Below are 26,698 nucleotides of genomic sequence, written 5' to 3'. Positions count from 1 at the left end.
TGGTTCTGATAGAACTGTTAATGACAATGGCATTCTCCTTCATCTCTTTCACATCCCTTCTCCACTTGAACCAAAACTGAGCAGAAAACAGTACTCTTATCTCCTTGGTGAAGGTAAACCAGCAAAGTCACTCAGATTTCTTCCCTGGATGAATATTCAGATGCTGAGACCAAAAAGGTGCTCTTTTCATTGGATTAGATAAATGGGAATATTAGAAATCTATTCTGGATTGTGGCCATACTTGGAGTGAAAGAAGGATCAATAATAAGTTAACCTCAGGGATAGAGAGAGATGAAAAGAGCATTGTTTCTACTCTTACAACAACAGAAGAAGCCAAACCAAGTACATGACTTTTCTTGAACCTATCAGAGAGATGAATTAGCGGAACAACTAACTGAAATCTAAGGAAAGACAGGCGCCTGCAGGTGGTTGCAAGACACAAGCGTTTGTCCACCTGGAGCAGATGCAGCCAGGCACTGGTAGGAATTAAGCTTAATGAATTGGTCAAGGCCAAGTGCAGGCTGCTAGAAAATGAAGACCACAGATACAGGGTGAGTTCTCACCCTCTTAAAGGCTTTTTCCCCATGGACCCCCAACTGGTGAGAGTACCTAGAAAACTTCCTTTGTGGTGGTGGCCTGTGGGAAGGGAATCATGTCAGTTTGGGAGGAGGAGAGGCACGAAACTCTGTCCCTATCTGCTTTATGGAGCAAAAGCCTTAATCTGTGGGGAGAGACAAAGAAACAAAACAACAAGGATAAAAACCACTGTTGCCCTTAGGGTACTGAAGAAAACTTGATGCAGCTAGGAGAAGGGAATAGAAAAAAAAAAACTCTCTACTCCTCTGTTAGGGGAATGAATCTATGCCTGAATTACACAGTTTGGAGGAGCAGAAGCAATGAGAAGGCCACATCCTTGAGACCCGTGGGTGCAGTATCTACCTAAGACTGAAGCCTAATCAGGACAACAAGAATGCTGCCATCTCTTCTCCTCCACCATCAAGTAATAAGTAGCAGTGATTACACTGCTAGAAGGGTTATCATCAGGTGCAGACAGATCATCTCTGAGACATATTAGCAAACAGAAGAAATCTACCGTATCTGTGGGAAGGGGCAGGAATCTTTGCCAGGCCCAGAACTACAGCTGGGGCAGGGGAAGGGGCTCTGAGAAGCCCACTTCTCTAAGACCCAGGGATACAGCATCTACCTAAAACTGAGTCTTAATTAGAACACCAGAGTGGGCTAGCAAACACTGAGTAATAAGTAACAAGCAAATACGGTAAAATGTTAATTGTAAAATCTAAGTGTTGAGTATATGGGTCTTCACTGTATAATTTTTTCAAGTTTTCTGTATATTTGAAAATTTTCAAAATAAAATGTTGGAAAAAAATAAGTAACATGTTTACTTATACTTACTTATTACTTATAGTAATTACTATACTATTACTTACTGCTAAGAGTCACAAGAGACAGACCCTTTGAGGTGCAGAAAAAAGAGAAGACCTAAACATGAGGGTGGAGGAGACATGGATAAAAGCCCACTGTCAAACCAGACCCAACCTAAATAAAAGGTATCTGCAGAAGAATTTGAAACCTGTGATGTACTAAGGGTAACTCTAGCAACAACTACCCTCAAATCTAGCCCAAACCCTGACTTAATTAACACAGACCCCACACTAAAGGCCTAACAGAAGGAAAGAAATGCCCATTTCCAAGCATTAACACTACCTTAGTCTCTACCACTCACACAAGATGGTCAGCTCCTAACAAAACACTATAGTGCATATGAAGGGGCAAGAAAAGATAACACACTCTCTTAGAAGTTTTGTCTCTTGAGAGACAAAATAATAGAACTAGACTTAGATATGACACAGATATTGGAGCTAAGAGGTAATTTAAAATAATTATGATTTTTATGTTAAAGATTCTGGAAAAGGAATCTTTTCCAGAGGAAAACACAACACAAAGGAAAAGATTCTGGTGGAAAAGATTCTGGTGGAAAACAATATGCAAGATCATATGGTTAATTTCAGCTGTGATATAGAAACTATAAAAATGAATAACAGTGCTAGAAATAAAGTGTATAGTAACAGAGATGAAGAATATCTTTGACAAGCTAATCAGTAGACTTGAAACAGCCAAGGAGAGAATCACTGAAACTGAAGATAAATCAATAGAAGTTCCCCAGACTGAAACAGAGGAGAAGAAAAGAGTGAAAAAAAAAAAAAATAGAACAAAGCATCCAATATTGTGGAACAATATCAAACAGTGTAACAATTATGTAGTTGGGATCCACAAATCCATGAAGTTCAAAGAACACCATGCTGGATAAATCCCCACCCCACTCACACCAAGAAAAACAAACCCACCTAGGCATAAAATATTTAAACTGTTGAAACAAAAGACTAAAACACTGAAGGCAGCCAGAGGGGGAGAAAAGACATACTACATACAAAGGAAAAAAGATAAGGATTAGAGCTGCCTTCTCCTCAGAAGCCATTCAACTCAGAAGACAATGGAATGGTAACTTTAAAGTGCTGAATGAAAAAACTTTCAACCCTGAATTCCATGCCTAGCAAAATATCTTTCAAAAATGAAGAAATAAAGTCTTTCTTAGACGAATAAAACCAGAATTTATTGCCAGCAGATTTACTCCACAAGATTGTTACAAGAAGTTTTTTAGGCATAAGAGCTGTGATACCAGACAATATTGAATCTACACAAACAAATGAAGAGCTCTGGAAATGAAATAAAGTGAGTTAAACTAAATTTTTATTTTAATTTCCTTGAAAGATAACTAACTGCCTAAAGCAAAAAATAGCTGCAATCTCTTGTGTATTTAGAGTGTATGTAAAAATAAAATGAACAACAATAGCACAAAAATTAGGAGGAAGGAATTTGGAGTATTCAGTTTAAGGTCCTTATAGAACATGTGGCACATTATAATAATATTTGAAGGCTGACTCTGATTAATTAAAGATGTAGAGTATAAACCGTAGGGCAACCACTAGTTTTTTAACAAGTTATAAATAATAAGTTAGTGTGGAGATAAATTGAAATAATAAAAATTCTCAATTGAGGATTAGAATTGGGTATTAGCATATTTTATGACCTTTGAGAAAAGAATATTTTTATCCAGAGTTCAAGTAATGTGTTGTATAGAATCAATTGAATTATCATACTGTAGGGGATGAAAAAAATCTTTTTTTTTCTCTTCTTCTAGATTCTCAGCTGGGGCTTTATGAGAAAATACAGTTAACAAGAGAAAAGCATACAAATTTATTTGTTTTACATGCCATGGGAGCCTTCATAAGGAAATGAAGGCCCAAAGAAGCTGTTAATCTTGAGTGTTTTTATGGCAGGTCTGATGAAGAATGGAAAGGTGTGGGAAAATGTGATAGGACAAAGTGGTGTGAGCTAAGAATAGCAAGACGGGGGAAACTTAGCAAGGCCTGTGTGTTAAGATTTCTCAGTGTCCTTCTGTCTTCAGAGATCAGGATGCTCCTTTCCTCCAGATTATAATGAGGACATCTCTCACATGAGGGTCTTATCCGCTGCTTCAGGGGAGGGTCAAAGAGCCCTTCCTGCACCTCCTGTTTCTCAGATGCCTTTAACTTAAAATATTCAATATGCCAAGGTGCCATATTTAGGGGTAGTATGTACTGAACCCCAACAATACTTTTTGTTAATCTTAGTGGTGAATGTCTCTTGAGTAAGCCATGGATTTAGGACAAATTTTAAGGCTATGGGCAAATTGAACGTGTTTGATGACTGAGATAAAGCAACCAGTGTAGAGGTGGAGATTGGATATGCAAGAAATGGGGTGATTCATGCAAACAAGGAGACTTGGGCAGGTACGTTAGCCTTGTAAAAACAGAAAAGATAATTGTGCCTTAGAGATGAGATGAAAAAGAACACAAGTAACAAAAAGAGGTATTTTGAAGCAGACAGGAGAAATTTGAAGGCTCTCATGCCCTTGGTTTTCTGGATCTTCTCATTAAAGGGTAAGTTCAGAAGTTTAGGAAAGTGGGAAAAGTTAGATAAGTCTCCGTGTTTAGGGTTTGTCAGAAGGAATCAGAGATACACCAGATAATGCTCAATGAGAATGGATGGCATGAATTTGTAGTGAAATGTCTTATCCTACTTCCTTTCTTCAGTATCTAATTGTTTTCTAGTTGTTGGTGACATCTAGTTTTTGTCTAGTAGCTAATGGATTTTAAAGATTTTTTTTGTCTTTTTAGATCACTAGCTTTAATTTTATATTTAGACAATTTTAGTGCTCATGTGAATTATCCTGCCACTGAGATTTATTAAAATTTCATCCCCCAAAATATTAGTATTACACATCTTTATTATTAATATTAGCCATTCTAATGAATGTGAAATTATATTTCATTATGGTTTTAATTTATATTTTTCTGATGACTGGTAATATTGAGCAACTTTTAACATGCTTATTGGTCATTTGTATATCTTTTTGCGAAGTGTCTGATCAAATCTTTTGCATACTTAAAAAAATTCAGTTATTGGTTGTCTTACTATTGAGTTGTAAGTGTTCTTTATTGTTTCCCCCATTGAATTACTTTGGCTCCTTTGTAAAAAATTAGTTGACTACATATACTGTGGTCTGTTCAATTGATCTGTGTGTCTACTGGTATGTTAAAACAACATGTCTTGATTATTGTGATTTTGTAGTGAGTCTTTAAATCAGATAATCTAAAGTTCTTTACGTTTTTCTTCTTTTTCAGTATATTTTGGCTATTTTAGGACCTTCCATATAAATTTTAGAATCAGTTTGTCAATTTCCACACACGAAAAAAACTTACTGGAATTTTGATTGGGATTACATTGAAACTAGAGATCAATTGGGGGAGAATTGAAATATTATCAATATTGGGTTTACTGAACTATACATAGAGAATCAATGTTTAGGTCTTTTAGAATATATCTCTGTGATCTTTTTGAATTTACTTATCTTTTCTGATGTGATTTTAAATGATATTGTTATTCTGTAACCTTGCTAAATTAAATTACTCATTTTAATAACCTTTTTGTAGCTTCCTGAGGTTTTCTATGAAAACAATTATCTTGTCTACAAATAAGGACAGTTTTACTTCCTCCTTTCCCATCTGTATGTAATTTATTTTTCTTGCCTTTTAAGTGTGACAAGGATCTCCAGTAAATACTGAATAGGAAGAATAGACTTTGCCTTGTCCATATCTTAGAGGAAAAGCATTCTGACCATTAGATATGATGTTAGTTGAGGGTTTTTCATAGATATCCTTTATCAGATTGAGAAAGTTTCCTTCTGATCTTACTTGTTAAGTAATTTTATGATCATTTTGGTATTCTAAATGACATGAAACCTGCATATCAGATTCTTTTTTATAAACTGGTCAAAACAATATCACATTTCTCGCTTGACTATAAGCTCAGAATTAAAAATAAAAATTAAAAAAAAAAACAGCTGCTAAGGAATTACACTAGTAGGAAAGACTTTAGAAATAATCTATTCAAAACTTTATTTAGAGAGGTATTGAGTTCCTACTGTCAAACACTGGTAAGCAGTATGCCCATCACTGTAATTTAGGTTTCTTGATTTATGAAATTCCCCCCATAGGGGAGAGTTCTGCTTCCAAGAATTCAGTTCTTTAGGAATTTTTTTTTTCCCCCTCAAATGACTATCTTAAACCTAGGAACTCCTACATTTGCTAATTGCCAGTTTTGTTCTTCCATTTAAAACCAAAAAAAGAAAAAAGTATTTTCTTTGCTCTGAGTTTGTGATTTGATTCCATGGCTATATGGGGGAAAGATAGTCACATTATTGAATCTGACTTCCAGTTCAACAATTTCAAGCTGTGATTTATGGAATTAATAAACTCAGGGAAATGGTAAAGTGCAATTCTTAAAATAGTCTTCAGCAAAACCACTCCCTCAATTTCTTGAGAAATCGATGAATCTCTAGAGCAATCTGAGATAATTATATGAAACTTTGGTGCAAATAATTCTAACTTTTGTACATCTAGTCAATACCCTGCGTGATTCAGAAAAAAAAAGTCTTAAAAGTCATTTGAATCCACATTTACACATACACTTAAATCTTTCTATGGAGATTTTAGGTATGGTCAAATAAGGGTTGGCTTCTGGAAAAAGACTTCCTTATTTTAGGTCAGCCCAACTCTATCCAGGAAATAAGATCTTCTAACAAAAGGATGGACATTTTCATATTCTATAGATGGTAATAGCAATAGTTATTTTCCTACAGTCACTTCCCACCTAACTCAGAGTTAAAACATTCATTACAAAGGTCTCCCAGCACCTACATGCTCAGGCCTTCTACACCCTCTTTGCCTTGTCTTCTAATCCTCTTTTCTTATCTTTTTGTCTTCTAATCCTCTTGTCTTCTTGTCCTCTGTTCCTTGCTTACTCTGGGGCAGCCACACTTGCCACACTTGTCTTGAGCTTCTGCCTAAGAGCCTTCGCATTTTCTGTTTCCTTTGCCTGGAGTATTCATCCCCTAGATATCTGCATGCCTTACCTTTTAACTACCTTCAGGTCTCTAAATATTAACTTATCAAACATGCCTTCCTTGACCACTTATATAAAATAGCAACTTCCCTCAACACTTAGTATTGCTTATTCCCCTTAACCTGCTTTTCTTCTTAAGACTTAATGTACTATAGGACTTATGATTCTATAGGACTTGGACGTTTCTCTAATTTTGAATTTTTTACTACTTTTCAAAATGCAATCTTTGATTCCTATAAAAGACTATATATGTAACATTATATATGTATATATTTATATATATATATATATATATATATAAACATTAAGCGCATGATGATGTAATGAAACCTGTGAGCCAATAACAACCCAAGAACTAGGATGTTACCAGAAACCTGTATCAACTTAAATGATTCTCTTCTATCCTATGCCCCTGCCTTTCTGCTAAAGGAGCAGACTGTTTTGTTTATAACTTTTGCATAGTTTTATACTTTTTTAATAGTTGTGTTACATACATGTACTTACACACACATACACATCCATGCCTAAAAATACATTGTTTCATTTTTTGAACTTCAGTGTATTGCGTGTGGTGTTCTAGGACTTATTTCATTCCACATTATTTTTCTAAGATTTATTCGTGTTGCTGGTTTAGCTGTAGTTTCACTCATTCTTATTGCTGTATAGTATTTCATCATGTAAATATAACACAATTTGGGTTTTTTTTGGCTATTACAAATATAGTTACTGTAAATATTTGTGTGCTTGTCTCCTGGAATGTCTGTGCAAGAGTTTCTCTAGGGTATATACCTAGGAATAGAATTGTGTCAAACTGTTTTCAGTGACTGTACTAATTTACTCTCTCACCAGAAGTATGTAATATCTACATCCTTTTATTCTCACCAGTACTTGGTATTTTGGGATGCCTTCATATTTACCAATCTAGTGGGTTAAAATAGTATCTCATTGTGGTATTAATTTGTACTTTTGATTACTAACTAGATTGACCATCCTTTCATATCTTTATGGGCTATCCCTTCTTTTTATAATTGGAGGGACAACGAGAGATGTGATTGAAGCACAGTGAGGGAGAGGCAGAATGGTGGGATATGAGGCCAGGAGGTAGGAGGGGTAGAGGTTCTCTAGGTAACGCTGAGCCTCGTCAGTGAGCTGTGGTAATAACTAAATCAGTCTGGGGGCGTATGGCTTATAGAGAATTGACAATGGGACGAAGACTTGAAGCAGAGAGGCAAGTTAGAAGACAGTTGCAGTAGGCTAATGTATTGCTCAAAGATGGTAGCAGGTTTGTGGGAGCAGCTGTTATTGATCATATTCCTTATTAGCTTTAATTTTTCTGTAAACAAGAAATTGTATAAGAGTAACATTTATTTTTCTATAAAAGCTACATATTCACTTATTTTTTCCTAAAAAACATTCTTTGAAGTTCCAGAACTTTATTATTTTTTTCATAGACTCAGTAGCAATTTCATAGCAAAATTCTTAAAATGTGTTATATTTATTCTTAAAATGTAATGATGGTTTTTTTATTGCCAAAGATTTGAGGATTAATTGTTAGTGTAATAATTTTAGCAACATTGCATTGAATGGCTTTTATGAACTCAGCAGCTGTGGTTACTCAGACTCAGCAGCTGCAGTTATCCTGACTCAAATGGTTTTGCATCAGTTATTAGAGAAGTCACAAGTTCCTGGTAAATTCATTTTTTGAAATCAGGAAGCTTAAGATCCTCTTTTCTCTCAGATATCCTTCTATTTGAATATATTAACTCACATTTCAGGAACACATTTATTATTTACAACTTTGCCAATGGCACCATCAGCAAAAAGAGATAATATAGATGTACTTTTATACACCGTGTATAACCTTCTGGCTTCTAACTGTAAGCAAATCTGAGTTTGAAAACTTGTCACATTTTGAGTTGTATGACCATTTAAGACAAAAGCAGTCTGCTTTTATCAGTCTGCTTAATTTTGTAGCATATACAATGATTTTATATTTATTACTTTCGAATGAAAGGAAATACTAAGTTCACTAATATTGTAAACTTGATTTTTTACTTCTATAATTGATCATTTAGTTAAAAAACAAAAATGTCTCTTAGTTTGAAAAAATGGCAATTAAAGGGAAAGAATTAAACATTATCTTACCTTTCCTTTGTGAATTACATTTCATGGTAATGAAAGAAAAGTTGATGAAAGAAAGTTTTTCTTTATTGAATAATTCTAGACAATAAATATAGAAGGAATGAAGAATTTGAAAAATCACTGTTTTACAAACCCTGATAATTGATCCAGAAAATTATTATCAAAGGTGGAAACCATTAGATGGAAGATTGATGGGGAAGTTTGCAAGAGAGGGATCAGCTGTTACCACTTGTACCCAGTGGTCAATCTTTGTATCACAAGGAGAAAATATTCAGACACTGTGTGCCTCCTGATGTGAGGCAATATGAAGTACACTTTCCAAAACTGTTCTTTCAGCAAAGTGAACCTGAACCTAATCAAGCCTTTAGAAATCATTTCCAGCAACAGGAAACAGAGGGGGTAAAGGAACAAATTAAACCACACCACTCGATTCAGAATGTGAGACATTCTACAAGATAATGGACTCAGTTTTTTCAACAGGTTAATGGCATGCAAAAGAGGAAGGGCAGAGAAACTGCTCTACATTAAAGAGACTTAAAATACATAACAACTGCATACCCTTTCTGTGGATACTGATTCAAACAATCCAGTTTAAACAAATTTTAAGACCAATCAGGGAAATTTAAATATGGACTGTGTATTATATAACACCAATGAATTTTTATTAATGTTGTTAGGTGAAATAATAGTATTGTGGTTATGTCCATTTCTTTTTGGGATACGTACTAAGTACATAAGAGTTAAATAACATGATCTGGGATTTGTTTTAAAACACTTAAGGAATAATAACAAAATAAAAGAAAATAAATTTGAGATGATGGAAGCAAGTTCAGGAAAATCTTGGCCATAGTTGAATCTGGATGGGTATCTTTGTGTATCTTCAAAAATGTTCTTAAGAAAATCAACTTTTATATATCTTTGAAAATGTTCACAGTAAAATTAATTTTACAGAATTAAAATAAATGTGATGGATATTTATATATCTTCTTGACCTTGTCACCCAATAAATGTAGACAGCTTTTAGTACTTACCTCCAAAAAATTCCTGGAGGGAGGCAGCAGGCCACTCCGTGGTAGATGTTGGAAAAAACAGATACTTAACTTTCTGAACCCCTTCACAGTTAGAGCACAGGCATGACAGGCACCAGCACCAGCCTATGAACAGAGATCTAGTGAATCAAGGAGGTGGATTCCTTTCCTCTCTTGGGAGGCAGCAGCACTCGAGGCAAGTTCTAGTTCCTGGGTAGCATCCAGAGCCAAGACCAGTGATGAGAGTGAGAAAAGTCACAGCCTCTATGTTCACCAGGAAAATCAGCTTTTCCTTACTTATTCTGACCACAATAACCAGTGTTTTTACTGGCCCTAACGCCCACTTTTCCACTTTCCTGGTGTTTCTGTGAACTACAAAGCATTGTTTTAATAATTATCATGGTGGTTAATAGAGTAAACTGCACATATTTTTATTTTTTTATTTTTATTTTTATGAATTTATTTATTTTTGGCTGTGTTAGGTCTTCGTTGCTGCGCGTGGGCTTTCCTCTAGTTAGGGGGAGTGGGGGCTACTCTTCATTGCGGTGTGCGGGCTTCTCGTTGCAGTGACTTCTCTTGTTGAGGAGCATGGGCTCTAGGCGTGCGGGCTGCAGTAGTTGTGGTGCACAGGCTCAGTAGTTGTGGCTCGCGGGTTCTAGAGTGCAGGCTCAGTAGTTGTGGCACACGGGCTTAGTTGCTCTGCAGCATGTGGGATCTTCCTGGACCAGGGATCGAACCTGTGTCCCCTGCATTGGCAGGCGGATTCTTAACCACCGTGCCACCAGGGAAGTCCTAACTGCACATATTTAGAGTGTATGGTTTGACATACGATACACCTGTGAGACCATCACCACATCAAGATAGTAAACATCTCCATCACCCCCAAAAGTTTTCCCTAGCACTTCATAGTCCCTTCCTCCTCTCTCGTCTCCCCTATCCCAGGCAACTCTGATTTCTTTTTTGTCAGTGTACATTAGTTTGCATTTTCTAGAGTTTTATATAAAAGAGTTATACAATTAAGTGCTCTTTTCTGTCTGTCTTCTTTCTCATTCAACATTATTGTTATAAGTCAGAAAGAGAAAGACAAATATCTTATATTAACACATATATGTGGAATCTAAAAACATGGTATAGATAGTCTTATTTGCAAAGCAGAAATAGAGACGCAGAAGTAGAGAACAAATGTACGAAAGCCAAGGGGGAAGGGGGGTGGGATGAATTTGGAGATGGGGATTGACATATATACACTATTGATACTATGTATAAAATAGATAACTAATGAGAACATTCTGTAAAGCACAGGGAACTCTACTCAATGCTCTGCGGTGACCTAAATGGGAAGGAAATCCAGAAAAGAGCGGATATATTTATACGTATAGCTGATTCACTTTGCTATACAGCAGAAACTAACACAACATTGTAAAGCAGCTATACTCAAAAAAAAAAATTTTATAAAGATTCACCTGTGTGATCTTATCAGGAGCCTGGGTTTTTTTTGTTTTTGTTTTTTGCTGATTAGTAGTCCACTGTATGGATGTAGTACAATGTGCTTATTCATTTGCTCATTGAAAGACATTTATATTGTTTCCAATTTGAGGCTACTAAGATTAAGTTACTATGAACATTTGAACATTTTATGTTTTTGTATGAGCACATGCTTTTATATTTCTTGGACAAATACTTAGGAGTGAATGGCTGGATCATATGACAGGTACAGGTTTAATTTTTAATTAACTGCCAAACTGTTTTTAAATGTTATTTAATAAATTTTTAAAAATAAGTATATGAAAGTGTTAGGAGACATGAGGTCTTATATATCTGTATGTATGGGTATATATATATAATATAATGTGTACTCTGTGTATGTCTAATAAATAACAAAGTATAATTTTACTCTCAGGAAGTAGTATTATTAGAGCCACTAATTATACAAAAAATTGTGATTCAACAAAACATCATGATAGTACCTCTTCAAGGCAGAGATGAATCCAAACATTTCATATAATTTAATGATTAATTCCAGGTTTGAGTTATTTAGTATTAACCAGAGTTATATATAAAACATCAATATATATGATATATAATGAAGTGTTCAGCCTATCACTCCAAATAATATATACCTCAGTATTTGAAAACTGGTATATTCACTGGTCTTAGTAAAATTTAAACATCATTTGATGAGAAATTCATTCTTAATTTACTTGTTAAAATTGTACAAACTAGGAGTTCTCCTGAGATTTATTTTCAGGCTTTTAATATCATATTGCCTAGAAAAAAATGATGATGTGAATTCTTATCATGGTACAGTGTCTGCACATTTCACTTTTGATCTTGAGTGAAATCTTATCTCTCCAATCACCAACATAAATTACAGTTTGGTCTTGCATGTGACTGGCATAAATATTTTTATCGAAGACACAGGAGACATCGAGAAAGGGTTTTCCCCCCTTTATCTTGCATATATTAACATTAGAAAGATAAACCTCTGGATATTCTCCTATATCTCACTTTAACAGGTTAGTGTACTGTTTTATTTTTACAGTATGTGGGAAGATTTAATATAGTTTGTTACATCTTGATATGTTTGGTAGCACAGTGAAACATATTGTACCTGGCCAAGCACCCAGAGGGAACTTGAAGATGTTAGGGGGTGGGTTAAGAGAGAATATGGACTAAGTAAACTTTTACCAGCTCCCAAATAGCTATTGAAAAAGGAAATAATACTTGAGTTGAAGTTAAAAAAATATATTGTTTAATGAATTTGTATATTTATTTCATATACAAATAGAAAAATGTATAGTGAATAAATATAATATGTCATGTTATATGAAAAGTATTATAAATTCTTTTTCTGTAAATTGTTATTTGAGAAAAAGATGATTTAGCTTTTTTCCTTTCCAATCCGTATACATTTAATTGCCTTTTATTGTGTTTTGGGATAATTAGATCTTTGTGTGCGGTGTTGAGTTAAAGTGGTGATAGTCTTATCTTGCTCTGATTTTGAAGGGAATATTTTCTAACACTTTATTATTGATTGTAATATTTGCTATGTTTTGTAGATACCATTTATAAGTTTATATTAGTCTGCTTGGGTTCCCATAATAAAATACCACAGATTGGATGGCTTAATAACAGTAATGCATTTTCTTACAGTCTTGGAGGTTGGAAGTCTGAGATCAAGGTGCCAGTATGGTCGGGTTGTGGTGAGGGCTATATTTCTGGCTTGTAAATGACTGTCTTCTCACTATGGTCTCATATGGCTTTTCCTCTGTGAGTGTTTGCAGACAGAGGGAGAGAAGAAGACAGATCTCCCTTGTCTCTTCTTATAAGGACACAAATCCTATCAGATCAGGGCCCCACCCTCATGACCTCATTTAATCTTAATTACTTCCTTAGAAGTCCCATCTCCAAATACAGCCATGCTGGGAGGTTAGAGCTTCAACATAGGATTTGTGAGGTGGGGGTGGTGCGGGGTACACAAACATGCAATCCCTAACACAGGTTAAAGATTTCCACTATTCCCGGTGCTTCAGTTAGTCTTTGTTGCATAGCAAATCATCCCAAAACTTAGTGACTTGAAACAATAATATTTTATGATTTTCCTATGATTCTGTGGGTTGGTTTCATCTGGGTTCCCATATGAGGCTGCCTTCATTTGGAGAGTTGGCTGGCAGGTTCAAGATGGTCTTACTCATGTTTTCAGATGGCATTGGCTATTGGCTGGGGTGACTTGGTTTTCAACTACATGGTCTTTCAACTACCAGAGGCTAGCATGGTGTTTCAGGATTCCAAGGCCAGAGCAGAAACTGCAAGTTCTCTTAAAGTCTAGGCTTTGAATCCATTTTGCCACATTCTATTAGTCAAACAAGTCATAAAATCAGCCCAGCTTCCAGGGGGTGGAGAAATAGATTTCTCTTGATATCAGAGGAGTGGAATATTACTTTGCAAACAGGTATGATTACAGGGAGGCATAATTTATCAAAGGCTGTTATAACAATCTCACATATCTTTGCTAAATTTCCTAGGGGTAGTTTGTCAAGAATGTATTGGTGAATTTCGTTGACCATATTTTCACCCAGTATTGAAATAATTATATTATTTTTCCCTCTAATCTGCTTATGTGATGAACTGTATTTTCTATGATTGAACCATACATTCAAAGTCATCATGTATGTCTTTTTTGAAAGGTTGTTTGATATTTGTTTATTTATTTGTATATATGTTCAGGAGTAAGTCTGATCTTTGAATGTCCCCTTATATTTCATATAATGTTTTTACTAGCCTCTATTGCTTGATTTGAGGAATTTTGCCTCCTTTTCTACTCTCTGAAATGGTTAGTACTAGATTTGAATTTCTCTTCAAGGAATGTGAGGAGAACTTTTATATTAACTGCTGGTGTCTGAGATTTACTTTGAGATAATGTTTTTAACTTCTCATTTAATTTTTTTAAACAACCCTAGCCCAATTTAGTTTTTCTATTTCTTCTTGAGACTGTTTTATTAATTTATATATTCCTAGAAATTTCTCAATTGGCCAAACTTACAACTTTTCATGGCATAAAGGTATTCAAAATAATCTCATATTCTCTTTTAGTCTTTTCTGTAATTATATTCCTTGTAATATTAGAATTTTAAATAAATTTTTGCCTTCTCTTACTTTATCATCTAGCTATAATCATTTAATCTAGTCAGAAGTCTCGTAATTTTATTAGTCTTTGAAGACTAACAAAAACTGACTTTTTAAAAAATCTGATCTCGTATCTGTTTTCTATTTTATTAATCTTTTTGCTCTTGTTATTTTATTCCATCTACATTCTCAACTTTATAATTTGTTAAGTTTGGCTCCGTTTTTAGCATTGCTTCTCTTTGAACGTAAGTGTTTTCTGCTATAATTTTCCTCTAAGAATCTCATTCACTGCAGTTCCATAAGTTTTGATATGTGATATTTTCATGATTGCAGTGTGTAGGGTGAATTTTGATGATCACAGTATTTCAAACAGATCACATTATCACCCAGAAGCCAAGGTAGCGAACAGCAAGTGTCCCTAGTCTTTCCCTCTGCCAGGCAGTTTGTTTTCTAATTAGCCTGTTGGGTGCTTTTTGTAGAGTTCTGGGCTTCTCTTTTCTGTCTTTGGAAATGTGAACCTTATGAACTCAATGAGGGACATTTTACAAAGTAACTGACCAGTGTTTTTCAAAAGTGTCAAGGTCATGAAGGAAAAAGAAAGACTGTCACAGTTTTGGATGAGACTGTGATAAATAACAACTAAATATAATATGGTATTCTCCTGAAACAGAAAGAGGACATTTCTGGAAAAATTGGTAAAATTTGAATAAGGTCTGTGGTAGTTTAGTTAATAGTATTGTACTAGTGTTAATTTCCTGGTTTTGATAATTATGCTGTGATTATGTAAGATGTTAACTAGGAGTAAAGTATATAATGGGAATTCTCTGTATTATTTTTGCCAGTTTTACATAAATCTAAAAATAGTTCAAAATAAAAAGTAAACAAACCAAGCTGTAGGCCCCTTGAGATAGGCAGATACCCCAGGGCAAATGCTGGCTTCAGAACTCACTCAGGTCTCTAGATCAGCTCTGCCTCCTTGGCTCCAGCATTTAAAGCTTTCCCTTAATTTCCCTGGCGCTTCAGTCATAAATTTTATAAGGTTTTTTTTGTTCATGATGTTGTTATTTATGCATAATTTTTAAATGTACTGTGTTATAAAATTTTCTCCAGGTATTTAGTCTGCCATATTCCTTGAGACAAACATGTAATTTACTTTTTTTTTTTCACTATAAACATCTTAATCAAAATAATACATGGAGAAAACTATATAACTTTAAGCATACAGCTGGATGAATTATCAGAGTGACACACATGTAATCACCACACAAGTCTAAAACCAAAATGTTTCCAGTATCTCTCCATCTCTACCCTTTTCCATCACATCCCATTTTTAATTTCTACTCACTTTTTCCTCTCCAAAGGAAATAGCTTTCCTGACTTATAACCATGGGTTATTTTTGCTTGTTTTTGAATGATAGTAAATGAGTTATACAGTATGTTTTTGTTTCTGTGTATCTTGCTTCTTTCCTTCAGCTGTATGTTGAGACTCATACGTATTTTGCATGAAGCTTTAATTTTCATTGGTGTATAGTATTCCATAGGGTGATTATACCATAATTTATTTATTGGTTCTACTGCTGATGGACTTTGGTTTAGTTGTTGGTTTTTTTTTTCAATGGGAAGATTTATTTTCTTGTTGCATCAACCTTCTAGACCATTCATCATACAAGTTTTTCTTTTTAATTAATAGACTTTATTTTTAGAGCAGTCCTAGATTTACAGAAAAATAAGCAGAAAATAGAGAGTTCCCATATATCCCCTAGCACTCCAGCAGGTTCCGCCCTTATTAACATCTTGCATTAGTGTGGTACATTGTTACAACAGATGAGCCAGTGTTAATACTGATACATTATTATTAACTGAAGTCCATAGTTTACATTAGGATTCTGATATTGTATACTCTATGAGTTTAGAAAAAATGTGACTTGTATCCATCATGAGAGCATCAAGCAGAATATTTTTATCTCCCTGAAAATCCCCTATACATCCCTCCTACCTCTAAAACCCCTGAAAACTACTGATCTTTTCACTATTTTCAGTTTTGCCTTTTCCAGAATGTCATAGAGTTGGAATCATAAGTATGTAGACTTCTCAGATTGGTTTCTTTCACTTAGCATTATGCATTTAAGGTGCATTTCATGGCTTGATAGCTCATTTCTTTTTAATACTAAACATTTCATTGTACTTCATAGTTTTTTTTTTAACATCTTTATGGAGTATAATTGCTTTACAGTGTTGTGTTAGTTTCTGCTGTATAACAACGTGAATCAGCTATACATATATATCTCCATATCTCCTCCCTCCCACCCTCCCTCTCCCACCCCTCTAGATAGACACAAAACACCAAGCTAATCTCCCTGTGCTATGTGGCTGCTTCCCACTAGCTATCTATTTCACATTTGGTAGTGTATATATAGATGCCACTCTCTCATTTCATCCCAGCTTACCCTACCCCCTCCCCGTGTCCTCAAGTCCATTCTCTACATCTGCGTCTTTATTCCTGTCCTGTCCCTAGGTTCTTCAGAACTTTTTTTTTTTTTAGATTCCATATACACGTGTTAGCATACAGTATTTGTTTTTCTCTTACTGACTTACTTCACTCTGTATGACAGTCTCTCGGTCAATCCGAGATTGATCACTACAATCACTACAAATAATGCAATTTTGTTTCCTGTTATGGCTGAGTAATATCCCATTGTATATATGTGCCACATATTCTTTATCCATTCATCTGATGATGGACACTTAGGTTGCTTCCATGTCCTGGCTATTGTAAATAATGCTGCAATTAACATTGTGGTACATGACTCTTTTTGAATTATGGTTTTCTCAGGGTATATGCCCAGTAGTGGGATTGCTGGGTCGTATAGTAGTTCTATTTTTAGTTTTTTGAAGAACCTCCATACTGTTCTCCATAGTGGCTGTATCAATTTACATTGCCACCAACAGTGCAAGGGGGTTCCCTTTTCTCCACACCCTCTCCAGCATTTATTGTTTGTAGATTTTTTGATGATGGCCATTCTGTCTGGTGTGAGGTGATACCTCATTGAAGTTTTTATTTGCATTTCTCTAATGATTAGTGATGTTGAGCATCCTTTCATGTGTTTGTTGGCAATCTGTATATCTTCTTTGGAGAAAAGTCTATTAGGTATTCTGCCCATTTTTGGATTGGGTTGTTTGTTTTTTTGATACTGAGCTGCATGAGCTGCTTGTATATTTTGGAGATTAATCCTTTGTCAGTTGTGTCATTTGCAAATGTTTTCTCCCATTCTGACGGTTGTCTTTTCGTCTTGTTTATGTTTAAGTTTCATTAGGTCCCATTTGTTTATTCTTGTTTTTATTTCCAATTCTCTAGGAGGTGGGTCAAAAAGGATCTTGCTGTGATTTATGTCATAGAGTGTTCTGCCTATCTTTTGCTCTAAGAGTTTTATAGTGTCTGGCCTTACATTTGGATCTTTAATTCATTTTGAGTTTATGGTGTTAAGGAGTGTTCTAATTTCATACTTTTACATGTACCTGTCCAGTTTTCCCTGCACCACTTATTGAAGAGGCTTGCTTTTCTCCATTGTATATTCTTGCCTCCCTTATCAAAAATAAGGTGACCATATGTGCGTGGGTTTATCTGTGGGTTTTCTCTCCTGTTCCATTGATCTATATTTCTGTATTTGTGCCAGTACCATACTGTCTTGATTACGGTAGCTTTGTAGTATAGTCTGAAGTCAGGGAGTCTGATTCCTCCAGCTCCATTTTTCTTTCTCAGGATTGCTTTGGTATTCAGGGTCTTTAGTGTTTCCATACAAATAGTGAATTTTTTTGTTCTATTTCTGTAAAAAATGTCATTGGTAGTTTGATAAGGATTGCATTGAATCTGTAGATTGCTTTGGGTAGTATAGTCATTTTCACAGTGTTGATTCTTCCAATCCAAGAACATGGTATAGCTCTCCATCTGTTCGTATCATCTTAAATTTCTTTCATCAGTGTCTTACACTTTTCTGCATACAGGTCTTTTGTCTCCTTAGGTAGGTTTATTCCTAGGTATTTTATTCTTTTTGTTATGATGGTAAATGGGAATGTTTACGTAATTTCTCTTTCAGATTTTTCAGCATTAGTGTATAGGAATGCAAAAGATTTCTGTGCATTAATTTTGTATCCTGCTACTTGACCAAATTCATTGATTAGCCCTACTAGTTTTCTGGTAGTATCTTTAGGATTCTCTATGTATAGTATCATGTCATCCGCAAACCGTGACAGCTTTACTACTTCTTTTCCGATTTGGATTTCTTTTATTTCTCTTCCTTCTCTGATTGCTGTGGCTAAAACTTCCAAAACAGTGTTGAATAATAGTGGTTACAGTGGGCAACCCTGTATTATTCCTGATCTTAGTGGAAATGGTTTCAGTTTTTCACTATTGAGGACGATGTTGGTGTGGAACAAACAAATGGAGAAATGGTTTCAGTTTTTCACTATTGAGGACGATGTTGGTGTGGGTTTTTCATATATGGCCTTTATTATGTTGAGGTAAGTTCCCTCTATGCCTATTTTCTGGAGGGTTTTTATCATAAATGGGTATTGAATTTTGTCAAAAGCTTTTTCTGCATCTATTGAGATGATTATATGGTTTTTATTCTTCAATTTGTTAATATGGTGTATCACATTGATTGATTTGTGTATATTGAAGAATCATTGTATTCCTGGGATAAACCCCACTTGATCATGGTGTATGATCCTTTTAATTTGCTTTTGGATTCTGTTTGCTAGTATTTTGTTGCGGATTTTTGCAACTATGTTCATCAGTGATATTGGCCTGTAGTTTTCTTTCTTTGTGACATCTTTGTCTGGTTTTGGTATCAGGGTGATGGTGTCCTCGTAGAATGAGTTTGGGAGTGTTCCTCCCTCTAGTATGTTTTGGAAGAGTTTAAGAAGGATAGGTGTTTGCTCTTCTCTAAATGTTTGATAGAATTCGCCTGAGAAGCCATCTGGTCCTGGGGTTTTGTGGAAGATTTTTAATCACAGTTTTAATGTCAGTGCTTGTGATTGGTCTTTTTATATTTTCTCTTTCTTCCTGGTTCAGTCTTGGACGGTTGTGCTTTTCTAAAAATTTGTCCATTTCTTCCAGGTTGTCCAATTTATTGGCTTATAGTTGCTTCTGGTAATCTCTCATGATCCTTTTTATTTCTGCAGTATCTGTTGTTACTTCTCCTTTTTCATTTCTAATTCTATTGATTTGAGTCTTCTCTCGTTTTTTCTTGATGAGTCTGGCTAATGGTTTTTCAATTTTGTTTATCTTTTCAAAAAACAGCTTCTAGTTTTATTGATCTTTGCTATTGTTTCCTCGTTTCTTTTTCATTTATTTCTGATCTGATCTTTATGATTTCTTTCCTTCTGCTAACTTTGGGGTTTTTTTGTTCTTCTTTCTATAATTGCTTTAAGTGTAAGGTTAGGTTTTTTATTTGAGATGTTTCTTGTTTCTTGAGGTAGGATTGTATTCCTATGAACTGCCCTCTTAGAACTGCTTTTAATGCATCCCATAGGTTTTGGGTCGTCGTGCTTTCATTGTCATTTGTTTCTAGGTATTGTTTGATTTCCTCTTTGATTTCTTCTCTTGGTTATTTAGTATTGTATTGCTTAGCCTCCATTTGTTTGTATTTTTTACACGTTTTCCTGTAATCGACATCTAGTCTCATAGCGTCTGGTTGGAAAAGATACTTAATATGATTTCAATTTTCTTAAAGTTACCAAGGCTTGATTTGTGACCCAAGATATGATCTAACCTGGAGAATGTTCCATGAGCACTTGAGAAGAAAGTGTATTCTGTTTTTGGATGGAATCTCCTATAAATATCAATTAAGTCCATCTTGTTTAATGTATCATTTGAAGCTTGTGTTTCCTTATTTATTTTCATTTTGGATGATCTGTCCATTGGTGAGAGTGGGGTGTTAAAGTCCCATTCTCTGGGAATTTCCCCTTTTATGGCTGTTACCATTTGCCTTATGTATTGAGGTGCTCCTATGTTGGGTGCATAAATATTTACAATTGTTATATCTTCTTGGATTGATCCCTTGATCATTATGTAGTGTCCTGCTTTGTCACTTGTAATAGTCTTCATTTTAAAGTCTATTTTGTCTCATATGAGAATTGGTACTCCAGCTTTCTTTTGATTTCCATTTGCATGGAACATGTTTTTCCATCCCCTCACTTTCAGTCTGTATGTGTCCCTGGGTCTGAAGTGGGTGTCTTGTAGACAGCATATATATGGGTCTTGTTTTTGTAGCCATTCAGCAAACCTGTGTCTTTTGTTGCAGTATTTAATCCATTCACATTTAAGGTAGTTACTGATATGTATGTTCCTATTACCATTTTCTTAATTGCTTTGGGTTTATTATTGTAGGTCTTTTCCTTGTCTTGTGTTTCCTGCTGAGAGAATTTCCTTTAGCATTTGTTGTAAAGCTGGTTTGGTGGTGCTGAATTCTCTTAGCTTTTGCTTGTCTGTAAAGGTTTTCATTTCTTCGTTGAATCTGAATGAGATCCCTGCTGGGTAGAATAATCTTAGTTGTAGGTTTTTCCCTTTCATCATTTGAAATGTGTCCTGCCACTCTCTTCTGGCTTGCAGAGTTTCTGCTGAAAGATCAGCTGTTAACCTTATAGGGATTCCCTCGTATGTTATTTGTTGCTTTTCCCTTGCTGCTTTTAATATTTTTTCTTTGTATTTAATTTTTGATTGTTTGATTAACATGTGTCTTGGCGTTTTTCTCCTTGGATTTATCCCGTATGGGACTGTCTGCTTCCTGGACTTGAGTATTTCCTTTCCCATATCTGGGAAGTTTTCAACTATAATCTCTTCAAATATTTTCTCAGTCCCTTTCTTTTTCTCTTCTTCTTCTTGTACCCGTATAATTTGCATGTTGGTGCATTTAATGTTGTCCCAGAGGTCTCTGAGACTGTCCTCAATTCTTTTCATTCTTTTTTCTTTATTCTGCTCTGTGGTGGTTATTTCCACTATTTTATCTTCCAGGTCACTTATCCGTTCTTCTGCCTCTGTTATTCTGCTGTTGATTCCTTCTAGGGAATTTTTTATTTCATTTATTGTGTTGTTCATCACTGTTTGTTTTCTCTTTAGTTCCTCTAGGTCCTTGTTAATCGTTTCTTGTATTTTGTCCATTTTATTTCTAAGATTTTGGATCATCTTTACTATCATTCCTCTGAATTCTTTTTCAGGTAGACTGCCTATTTCCTCGTCATTTGTTTGTTCTGGTGGGTTTTTACCTTGCTCCTTCATCTGCTGTGTTATTTTGTGTCTTCCCATTTTGCTTAACTTACTGTGTTTGGGGTCTCCTTTTCGCAGGCTGCAGGTTCCTAGTTCCCGTTGTTTTTGGTGTGTGCCCCTAGTGGGTAAGGTTGGTTCAGTGGGTTGTGTAGGCCTCCTGGTGGAGGGGGGTGTTGCCTGTGTTCTGGTGGATGAGGCTGGATTTTATCTTTCTGGCGGGCAGTACCACGTCCAGTGGTGTGTTTTGGGGTGTCTGTGACCTTATTATGATTTTAGGCAGCCTCTCTGCTAATGGGTGGGGTTGTTTTCCTGTCTTGCTGGTTGCTTGGCATAGGGTGTCCAGCACTATAGCTTGCTGGTTGTTGAGTGGAGCTGGGTCTTAGCGTTGAGATGGAGATCTCTGGTAGAGCTTTTGCTGTTTGATATTACATGGGGCCGGGAGGTCTATGGTGGACCAGTGTCCTTTACTCAGCTCTCCCACCTCAGAGGCACAGGCCTGACACCCGGCCAGAGCACCAAGACCCTGTCTGCCACACAGCTCAGAAGAAAAGGGAGAAAATAAAAAAATAAAGAAAGAAAGAAAAAAGTGAAATAATATAAAGGTATTTAAATACAAAATAAAAAATATTTATTATTAAAATTAAAAAAATAAAAAGAAAAGAAGAGAGCAAGCAAGCCAAAAAACAAATCGACCAATGATAACAAGTGCTAAAAACTATACTAAAAAAAACCCCCAAAACAGACAGACAGAACCCTAGGACAAATGGTAAAAGCAAAGCTATACAGACAAAATCACACAAAGAAGCATACACATACACACTCACCAAAAGAGAAAAAGGATAAAAATATATATATATACAAAAAAAAAAGTAAGAGAGCAACGAAATCAATAAGCAAATCTACCAGTGATAATAAGCTCTGAATACTAAAGTAAGATAATCATAAAACCAGAAACCAATTAGATGCAGAAAGCAAACCCCAAGTCTACAGTTGCTCCCAAAGTCCACTGCCTCAGTTTTGGGATGGTTCCTTGTCTATTCAGGTATTACACAGATGCAGGGTACATCAAGTTGATTGTGGAGATTTAATCCACTGCTCCTGAGGCTGCTGGGAGAAATTTCCCTTTGTCTTCTTTGTTCACACAGCTCCTGGGGTTCAGCTTTGGATGTGGCCCCGCCTCTGCATGTGGGTCACCTGAGGTTATCTGTTCCCAGCCCAGACAGGACGGGGTTAAAGGAGCAGCCAATTAGGGGGCTCTGGCTTGTTCACGCTGTGGGGAGGGAGGGGTATGGAATGCGGGGTGAGCCTGCGGCAGCAGAGGCTGGCATGACCTTGCAACAGCCTGAGGCACGCCGTGTGTTCTCCCGAGGAAGTTGTCCCTGGATCAGGGGACCCTGGCAGCGGCGGGGTGCAACGGCTCCCTGGAGGGGAGGTGTGGATAGTGACCTGTGCTTGCACACAGGCTTCTTGGTGGCTGCAGCAGCAGCCTTAGCGTTTCATGCCGTCTCTGGTGTCTGCGCTGATAGCCGTGGTTCGCGCCCGTCTCTGTAGCTCATTTAGGCAGTGCTCTGAATCCCCTCTCCTGGCACACCCTGAAACAATGGTCTCTTGCCTCTTAGGCAGGTCCAGACTTTTTCCCGGACTCCCTTCCGGCTTGCTGTGGTGCATTAGCCCCCTTCAGGCTGTGTTCACGCAGCCAACCCCAGTCCTCTCCCTGGGATCTGACCTTCAAAGCCCGAGCCTCAGCTCCCAGCCCCCACCCGCCCTGGTGGGTGAGCAGACAAGCCTCTCAGGCTGGTGAGTGCTGGTCGGCACCGAGCCTCTGTGCGGGAATCTCTCCGCTTTGCCCTCTGCACCCCTGTTGCTGTGCTCTCCTCCGTGGCTCTGAAGCTCCCCCCCAGCCACCCGCCGTCTCCGCCCATGAAGGGTCTTCCTAGTGTGTGGAAACTTTTCCTCCTTCACGGCTCCCTCCCAGAGGTGCAGGTTCTGTCCCTATTATTTTGTCTCTGTTTTTCCTTTTTCCTTTTGCCCTACCCAGGTACGTGGGGAGTTTTTTGCCTTCTGGGAAGTCTGAGGTCTTCTGCCAACGTTCAGTAGGTGTTCTGTAGGAGTTGTTCCACATGTAGATGTATTTTTGATGTATTTGTGCAGAGGAAGGTGATCTCCACTTCTTATTCCTCCTCCATCTTATAGGTGTCCCCTCAAACATGTAATTTACTTAATTTCTTGGACAATCCAATTTCTCATCTGTAATTTGAGAATGAGCGTTCATTTTTAAAATCTATATTCTTTCTCATTCCTAGAAGGATTATACTGGATGTGACTTACAAAAATACAGACGATCTGTTAGTGTAAAATCAATAGTTGAGGAAATCAAAGAGAAACTTAGGAAATGAAAAGAAAATAAAACTAGGGAAACAATTTATGCTAAAAGAAGACAAAACAACAACAAAGCTCATGCTCTAAGGTTCTATAAAGTTGTTATTGTTAGATCAGAAATTCTTCTGTGTGCTTTATAACTTCCAAAAGAAAAGGAAAATACAATTGTGTATAAGATGTAGTATGCTACAATAAAATCACACCAATTGTTCAGGAGAAGCATAGGTATTCCTGAAATGTCTCTCATTGTTCTTTGGAATGAGAACAGATGGAATAGGGGTGACAGCATCTTCTGCAGCTCCCCTCCAACCGCATAGATGCCACAAAGCATGCCAGTGGCATAATGCAAGCTGTTCAGTATGCTTGGAGCATGGAAGAAGTGATGTATGTTTTTCTTGGGAAATTTCATCCCCTTTGACACCATTTTAAAGGAGTATCATTGAAAAAAAGTATTTTTAATTGGTTTAAAACATGTATAATGGACAGACATTTTATCATCTGTGCTTTGTAAAAAGATGAGTATGTCAGATTTTGTAAAAAGAAAACATGGTCCACTGTTACAAGTTATAGCCCTATCCTCATTATAAAATATTTTTATTATGCATTTGAACTCCCTTTTCATTACTCTCTGTTCATTAAAGTTTATAATATATTATGGTAGTGTTATTATGAAAAGCAAGCCTCGCATGTTATTTTTCTGGGAAGAAAACAACCTTTTTTGGGTTGTTAAACATTTTATTTTTAAAATAGTTTATAACATCATGTGTAAAAAAATATTTGAACCTTTTTTCCTTTAGATATCTCTTTGCATTCTTATTTGTTTTCTGGCATGTTTGACAAATTTAAGGCAAAAATAAGTGATAGCCAATGTTACCAGAGTCAAAATAGCACTTCTCATGACTACCAACTAGTGATGTTTTGTGGTCTAGCACAGCTGATAAATTAGGTGCTGTTGTAGGGTTCAGCTAGAGCAAATGAAAATAATTTATCAGAAAAACAAAGAAAATAAAACACTGAGTCACCAGTGTTTTCTAGATTAGAGAATCAATCAAAAGCTCTAGAAGTAACTTGAGTTTAACAGCAGGATTCTGTATGTTTAACAATTAAGTAGTGCATTTATTTTGAAATATTTATGGCCCTTATTTTATTGTGAACTTTAATAATGTAAGAACCCCCAAAATATTAAATACAGCCCTATCTCTTAAAAAGGAAAAACAATTTACATCTCTCAAAAAGTAAAACAGAAAAAAAGTAGTCGACACACTGCAAATGTTGATGTTTAAAATACTAGCTTAGGAAAACATATTGTCTGGATTTGGGGATTTATTTTGTTTATGTCAGATAAGCAATGATATAGCACAATTTTAATATTTAGTTGAAATATTTATGAAGAACCATCAGTACATACCTCACTGATTTTTATACACCTCTCCCAATATCTATAATACCATATATAGAATACTCAGTAATATTCTGGATCATTCTTAGCAAATGATTAAGAAGACTGATAGATATTATTGAAATTGAAGCCATTAAACACTATTTTAGAAAAGAAAATGTGAGTGAATTAATTTTGATGAGAATGATGATAGAGAAGCTGATAAAAATGTTACAAAAGTGAAAGCCCTAAATAGGAAAGAAGGATTTACTTTGCCTGATTTTAATTAATTGATCTATAACCTCTTTCATTTGAGTCTCATGTCTAGAAGAAACATTGAAATAACTTAAAATTGATATAGAACCTTAAAACTTAGATTTATTGTAATTTTTACCAGCCAATAATTACTTAAAATTGTTTTACTATTTTATGGTTTGCTATGCTATTTACTATCTTTCCACTCATTTCATCTTTTCAAAAAAACTATCTTTAATTTATCAGCATTTTGAAATTATGCAATTTAAATTATTCAAACTGAAAAATATTTTTGATTTCAGAAATGAGCAAATAGAGAGGTTATTAATAATGGATAATTAGAGCTTTCTGGCTAAAGAAGTAGCTTTTCAAATGAAGAGCCATTACAATATGTAATTTGTATAGTGGTTTCTCTCACCATTTAAGTTCTTTTGCCTTTTAACTGCTGAAATAAATCAGTAAAATATTAATCCAATTGAACAGGGAAAATGGGATTAAAACTTGTTTATAATACATATATTCAGTCTTTATAAGTAAATATGGCTATTTTTGTATCGATGCTTTCCCTCTGAATGAAGTTATGTTCATTTATTGCTACTTATTATTTTCTTCATTCAGGTTATTTCACAGTTGAGGATCTTGGGCAGATCAGTAACAGCTGGTAGCAAATTTGATAGAGAAATGTGGTCTAATGAACTTTCTCCTGTCCTCAATCTCTGGAAGAAATTAAACCAGGTTAGTAGTGGAATATTCTTCCTTTGTTTTCCCTTTTTTCTCCCTATCCTTTTTTTCCAGTTTTATCCCCAAATTGTCCATGTTGGTAAATATGTTGGTAAATTTTTGCATGGATCTGCCCTTAATGTATACAGTATCCTGGAAAAAGATGGAGGAAATAAAAGTAATAGAAGTAGATCAGCCCAAGAAGCAGTGTTACCGTGTAATTTGTTTTATCCTGGTAATGTACTATGACATCCTCTATGTCCGATACATATTTTGCTCACTCCTTGTCTTCTCTCTCCTCTTTCTGTAAAGTCAGTGACTGCTGTTAAAGGTGAAATTTTTCAAAGGAATCCAAGTGCTAAGGAAAAGCAATTCATCAAC

The 26,698-nt window shown here is 35.7% G+C and overlaps 1 protein-coding gene across 1 annotated transcript in view; it reads left to right on the top strand.

Moving 5' to 3' along the window:
- Positions 1-26,698, top strand: part of DYNC2H1 (dynein cytoplasmic 2 heavy chain 1) — a 367,421-nt gene that overhangs the window by 261,820 nt on the left and 78,903 nt on the right. Inside the window, exon 83 of the mRNA XM_061204011.1 lies at positions 26,216-26,332. Coding sequence (XP_061059994.1) covers positions 26,216-26,332 — 117 coding nt within the window. The remainder of the gene's footprint in view (positions 1-26,215; positions 26,333-26,698) is intronic.

The sequence above is a fragment of the Eubalaena glacialis genome, chromosome 10, assembly GCF_028564815.1.
Source record: "Eubalaena glacialis isolate mEubGla1 chromosome 10, mEubGla1.1.hap2.+ XY, whole genome shotgun sequence".
Classification (NCBI taxonomy): domain Eukaryota; kingdom Metazoa; phylum Chordata; class Mammalia; order Artiodactyla; family Balaenidae; genus Eubalaena; species Eubalaena glacialis.
This window is presented reverse-complemented; position numbering and strand designations above follow the sequence as displayed.